This window comes from Sylvia atricapilla, chromosome 17 (genome assembly GCF_009819655.1).
Source record: "Sylvia atricapilla isolate bSylAtr1 chromosome 17, bSylAtr1.pri, whole genome shotgun sequence".
NCBI classification, from domain to species: Eukaryota; Metazoa; Chordata; class Aves; order Passeriformes; family Sylviidae; genus Sylvia; species Sylvia atricapilla.
The window spans coordinates 3336350-3342993 of record NC_089156.1 but is presented as its reverse complement, the minus strand read 5'-3'; the positions used below and the strand labels follow the sequence as shown (position 1 = coordinate 3342993).

Genomic DNA, 6644 nt, shown 5'->3' with positions numbered 1-6644 from the left:
TGACCAAGCCCTCCCTCACCTGGACTAAAACTGGTCCCACAGTCCTCTCACTGCTCAGTCACCGTCACTCCTCCTCCCCTGCCACTAACACTTCCCAGCACCTGTCAACTAACAAGAGCCATCAGCTCTCAGGAGAGCTCCCCAAACCCTGCCCGGCACAGTGCTTGAAAGGAATAAAGTTTAGTTACCTCAGGGGAGCCTTTCAGTCAATAAAATAACAACTGGAACAGCTGGTTTTAAAAAAGAAAGAATAAAATCCACATTTTAACAGGCTACAGGTACAAAGCAGTCAACACACAAACTCCAACCAGTCACAACAGTAAAGGACAGTTTTTTTCTTTTTTTTTCTTTGAGGGGCAGGGGCATGGAAAAATACAGCACACTAATGAAACAAGATGCAAAAAATACAAAAAAATAGAAAATAGAAAAAATGTATTTACAAGTGATACATTACTATGATCAGAAAGCACAAAGACATTTGCTGCTATAATACATGCACTGGTCAAGAAGGAACTACTAAAAACCTGCAAGGGAGCTGTTTGTAAAAAAAAAAAAAAATCAAAAAAAGAGAAAAAAAAGAAAAAAGACACCCCCGATCTCCTCCCCCCTCAGACACACAGGGCTGGGTTTGAACTTTTTTCTTCCCTAGTTTGCTACATTGATCAAATCAAATATCCCCTAAAGTCCATGGTACAACCAGTACAAATACTACACTTGGTTTTAAACTGCAGGTTCAGTTGTAGGAGGGGGGAAAAAACAGCAGCTCATTGTAGATCCATATACATAAAGCCAGAGTAACTGCGCTACATGCTAAAAATTACAGCAAGCCCCTGTCTGCTACACAGCATGATCTTAGCAGGTTTTCCTTTTATTTATTCATATATATATCTATATGTGTGTATATATATATGTATAAAAATCGTGCCCTTTTTCACTGCAATATGACATCTGGGTGGAAATGTAACTTGTTACAACAAATTTTTATATGTATACTGCAAGAAGTCACTCAATGTCTGTGGATTTAATAAGTAACCTCACACCACAGGAAATATTTAATAAATCAAAAAACCCCAGTATTGTGACAGAAGACCTTCTGTCTCAGTTCTTTTCAAAACCGAAGTCCCGCAGGAAACTGGTCCCAATGTCCACGAGGGGTTCGCTGAAGAAGCCTCAGTTTGCTTCACTGTTTTTGTGTTTAGTGTTCACGAGTTTTTGAACGACTTCAAGCCGTTTTTAGTTTCAAGTCTGTCTCTTCCTCTCTCACAAAGGTAATAGTCTGGTACTAATCCATCCGAGTGAGGAGAAGAGGAAAGTGGCTGCAGTTGCACAAAGGGTCCCCAATTCCACATCTGCAGGGAGATACGGAGTCACACGGAGCTCGGTGATTTTAGCTTTTGTTTCTTTCCCTCCTTTAATACAAAGTCCTTTCATACATATCCCATCACTGGTACCTTCCCAAGTACCAGCCAGTCCAGCTTTAGGTGACAACAAAGCCACAAGTTAAAGTGAAAAGGACCAAGGCAGAAGTTCAGGTCACTTCCTGTCCATTCCATCATACTTCCAGGAAACGGGAGCTGCTGGACTTGGAGTGGAAAGGCTCAGACCACATGCGACGTAGATCGCCCTAGGCAGGGAACCAGCACAAGGAACATGCCCTCAGAAACTCAGCTCTGCTTAGAATTCACATTTTAAAATGCACACAGAATTGCAAACATGTCTTAGAGTAAATCTATTCTTCACCTGTTTTGCAAATTACAATAAAGACAGTAAAAACCTTTCTCTGTCAGGCCAGAATGCCTTACTTTTAGAGCAGATATACCCAAAATAGGTTTCTGAACGGAAGGAAATAATTACTCAGATTGAAAATCCTGCCCTTTCTTATGTTCTGCTCTGCAGAGTGCTAGATGTGTGCTTCAACAACAGCCCAGGAAAGGAAAGGTAAAATTTACAACTTCTGTTCAGAACAAGTGACTGGGAAGAGGCAAGTAAGTTCTGCCTCTCCAGTCACTGTTCAAGCTTGGTGCACATGGTATTTCATGACCAACTGGACAAGGACAAATTCAATTATTCAATCAAAGCAGAAATTAATATTTCAGAATTTATTTCTTTTAGAATTACTGTTACTTTATGTGCATTAATGATCTTCTATTTCAGGCACTCCTCTCAGTTGCTCAGTCCTCTGAAATGAAGACTGAGCCGACAGCAGTGGCTGCTCTGTTCTGGCCCAGGGCTGCCAGGGACACTGACCCTGCTGCCAGCTGGCCAGAGCTCCCTGTGCCCACGTCCTCCCCTCTTACCTTTAAATAGGCCATGGTGAGGAGTGGCAATAAAGTGAATGGTACCAAATAGAGCAGGGCAGGCTGGGCTGCCCGGTGAATACGAGAAGCTACTGTTGCAGTTAATAAACCTGTAAGAGAAAAAAGTCACTATAAATATCTTCAGGTTGCAGGTGGATGTTCTCAGCATTTCATCCACTGAGGCTTCCTTCACCCCCATTCTGAGAGACAGGTGAGCATAAGTTATTTCTCTGCACTTTGCTTTCCCCGAGTGCAGTTGAAACAAACAACACAGTGAAAAATTATTCTATTTTAGCATTAGACTGTGTTGGGCCAATTTTGAATCTCAGACTAAGCCAGGAATGATTCAGACAAAATACAACACAAGGTGCCGGGGGAAGCTGAGTGCCCTGCACTGAAATGCTGCTCTTGGCACTGTTGTTGTGTGGCCCTGGCCTGAGCAGTCAGGGCTCAGAGTAAGGGCTGTGCCCTGGACACTTGCCAGAAAGGAATACGGGGGAAATCGAGGTGTGGGGGAAGGAAGGCTATGGGCAGGAAATGATCTTTCCTTTTCAGCCTCACAAGGGCTGTGGGAGGTCAGGATATGCACACACACGCCCTAAAAGCCTATTTTATATTAGGTAGGAAACGGCTGGCTACAGCAAATTATAAACAGCATTCCAGTTGTAACTATTGATGATTTTCTGTACTGCTATGTCAGGATCAGAATACAAAAATGCAGGAATTGCCTAAGTGAATTGCTTAAATTTGCTCTGTACTATGCACAGCATAATTCATCTGGACACTTCCATATTTTTCCCATCACTCAGGTATGAGCTACAACACTTTTTAAGCCAATGAAGCAAAGCACAAGTGCTAGAAAAAACACACTGATATTCTCTTTCATCCTCTAAATAAAATACAACACCTACAAAACAAAAATCTTGAAGACTATAAAAAGGCTTTTGTCCCTAGACCATGCCAATGAACTCAAAGAGAAGAGGATTAAAAAGAACAGAACCAAGCATCCTCTCAAAGCCTCTTTACACTTGCTTTCATCATCTTTTAAACCTACTACAATAATCCCACATCTGCTCACTTAGGCAGCTCTTACTGTTGGACTCATTACTCACCTACAAAATAGCCAATAAGTGTGCAGTGAAAGTAAGAGACCTTCTGCATACGCCCAGAGATGTTCCCTGGTCCTGGGGCACCGCAGGAATCGCTGTTGGCTTGTTTTTTGTAGTTATCATAACGCAGGACAAAGCAGAGCAGAAGCCCTGGCATCACAATATCTCCAATCCCCAGCATGGAGAAGTGGCTGCCTGTGGAACTGAAGAGCAACTGGAATTGGGTTCATGGCCAAAACAAAAGGTGACAAGCTCTAGACTCCACCACTGTGGTTTTGAGCATCGTTTGGCACAGCCCCTCTTTTGACCAGCAAACTTGCTCACTGCAGAACCCAGTGCTGGCTAATGAGGTTTCCTCAGTGATTTCTTCACCACCTCCGCTTACACAAACCCATCTGGGCAGGGATGACATTGCTCCAAACCAGTTTACTTCTCTCAGTAGTGTTTGAGCTGCTTTAGCCCTTAAATCTCTCAATGAAACAGATCCATTTTCCCAGTATTTCAGTCCTCTCCCTCCTCAGCATTGATGGGAGGGACCAACTGGCCCTTGGATCTGACTGTTGATTACCACTGAAGTGCATCTTCACCCCTGTGCACACAGATCTAAAACAAGGCAGTACACCCATTCGGGACATTCAGACAAAACAGAAAACTAGTCTTGCCAGATTCCCAGAAGACAGCCAATTGTGAAAAAGACTGGAAACTAAATTCATCCATTATATTAAATCCAAAATACTTTTCATGAAAATGAAGGCAAATTACGTTATCACAAAGTTGACAAAGGGAACAATTTTGGTTTTATTGCTGTAGACAATCAACTTCTAAATCTCTGTAATTTTAGCATCCCAACATCTAAAGAAACAAGAAGAGAGTAATACCCCAACAAAACTTACTGCCTGACAGCTGCTGCACTGATCTCACTGCCCCACCAGGCCCTGGGTGTGTCTGCTCACAGATCTGAGCCACCAAGGAACCCCTGGAGCAGTGACATGGAATAATCTCCCTTCAGCACTGTGCTTGCCTGGTAAGCCCATCTTGCTTAGATCAGTTTCCAACCCCTTCCCTGTCATCTGCAATTATGCAATAATCCAATAATTCTGATGTTATACTAAACCTCAGATCTTTTGCTTTTAAGTGTGAGGTCACACTTACAATCATCAGGCTGCAGAACTCTCACAAATGCTGAGAAATGTATCCTGCTCTGAACAGGGCACCTTTACCCCAGTCAGGGTGTTTTTGCTATGAATAACCCAAGTGTTCAGTCCTCAGTGCTCATTACACTCTCCTTTAGCATGAAGAGGGGAGGACTGAACAGGGATTCTCCAACAGAATTAGTACTACTAGGTATACAGAGGGAATATGTTTCTCATGCAGTACAGTAAAAGAAGCCTTTACCTTGGGAATACAAGTTTGCCAGGCAGTGACAGACGGGGAACATCTCTGCCTACATTTGGTCCCAGGTGAAGTTTCCGGGATAACACGTCCAGGGGATTATCAGCTGGTTGTGTGGCCACTTTCACCATAACATTGCTGTTAAAGATGTAGGCAGAAAAAAAGACCTACAGAACAAGGTAATCAGAAGATACAAACTGCAATTACACAGCAGCACAAGCTGAATGTATTTTTGCTTTGCTATTCAAGGAAAGAAAGGATATTTTCCTTATACATACTCCATATATAATGATAAAAGGCAAAATGTATTTCAAAAAATGAGATAGTGCTTTTTACACTATTAATCCTCAAGAATAACTGGAATATACTTTCTGATATCAAGATATTGATTAATATCTCGAGATGCTTTGATAAGGGATCTGTCTGGACAACAAGCAGATAGTGTGGGATGACAAATGCAAATAACAGCACCCTGAAAATAGAAGAAAGCTGCAGAACAGAGAGGAGGTGAGCACGGTGCTTTCTCACAAACGGAATGAGGCAGCCCTTGTCTCCAACAGGCTTTTATGCTCCAGCCCATCCCACTGGAATCTTTGGCTGCCAGAGCTGCCAGTGGCTGCTGCCCTGGATCAGTGCTCGGTGTTATGCAAAGGTAAAACAAACCCCTCTCGCTATTTCAGAACACATCCTGTCAGGTTCCTTGTAGAAGTACTCTAAGATTTTATGCCAACCTGTCTGGTTGTCCTGTAAGTCCATTTGCATTCCTGTTGTGCAGATTTCACTGCTGATCAGAAGGCAGCATGTGTGCTCTGTGCCACTGTGGACACAGCTTTGTGTGTGGGAAATGCTTGTTCTCATCTTCAGCCAGCTTTCAAAATTTGAGGTCCAAATTCCTTTTCTTTTACTAATATGCAAAAGTCAAAATATTCTAATCTTATTTCTGCTTTATTTCAAGTAATTAGTAAGGAAATAATTCTGTATCCTGTTGTAGAATTCAGCATCTCAGAATGGAGTGGTGGAGCCCATCTTCTGCCTTTGCCAGATTTCCTCAGTTTCATACCAAGAGAATTTATGTAAAACTGGCCCAAGGCCGATTACAAATCCAAAGCATAAAAACAGTTTTAGCAAAACCAAACCAAACACTTACCCAAAAGACATCATAAATTAGTAACCCAGAGAGCAGCAAGCAGGAAACCTTCAGGCTCGGCAGGCGAACAAAGGCTATCATTGCAACACACAGGCCCATAGCCAGAGCTACAAAATGCAAGACATCATTAGTTCATTAAAAATAGCAAAACAAACAGAAAAACACCAATCAAGACAGTATCTCCCCCTCCAGGACCCCAAAGAAGCCTCTGTTTGCGCCTGTGCAGCTCTGCATGCACTAGGTGACTGTCTGTCATTTCCAGACAGTGACATCCTCCTTACCAGGGTTAAGCACAGTCAAAATGTGTCCAGAGCCAACTGCAAACACGTCCCCATGGAAGCAGAGATCCCTCTGCAGCACAACCTCCTGTTCCACTCAACTTCCACCACCCACCACAACAAAATGTTTCCATGTCCTCTGTCCTAGAGACTCCAGCTCCTCTGTACAACCCTGACTACACAACTTAGAGCAGAAGCAACAAAACAACTTTGAACTCTTTGTGCCCCAAACACAAACATCTACTTTTCCTCTAATGGTTTTTTTTAAAGAAATGCCTAAAATAAATAAGATCCTTGACTCTTAATTCAGAAAGGGCATGGTTACATGACTTGTTAGAACTTGGTCTGACAAAAACCCACTCAAACCAAACTTCTGCTTGGGCAAGACTGTGCAAGACTGTCTGAACACTATGAAACATCA

At 42.6% G+C, this 6644-nt stretch overlaps 1 protein-coding gene across 3 annotated transcripts in view; it reads right to left on the bottom strand.

Annotated features, from left to right (window-relative positions):
* Nucleotides 1–234: 234 nt before the first annotated feature.
* The window catches only part of SPPL3 (signal peptide peptidase like 3), a 57353-nt gene continuing 50943 nt past the window's right edge, over nucleotides 235–6644 (bottom strand). For all 3 annotated transcript variants that reach the window (XM_066331284.1, XM_066331285.1, XM_066331286.1), the window contains exons 7-11: nucleotides 5946–6052; nucleotides 4802–4965; nucleotides 3410–3609; nucleotides 2298–2407; nucleotides 235–1624 (exon numbers count right to left, since the gene is read on the bottom strand). In XM_066331284.1, coding sequence (XP_066187381.1) covers nucleotides 1553–1624; nucleotides 2298–2407; nucleotides 3410–3609; nucleotides 4802–4965; nucleotides 5946–6052 — 653 coding nt within the window. In that variant the 3' untranslated portion in view covers nucleotides 235–1552. The remainder of the gene's footprint in view (nucleotides 1625–2297; nucleotides 2408–3409; nucleotides 3610–4801; nucleotides 4966–5945; nucleotides 6053–6644) is intronic.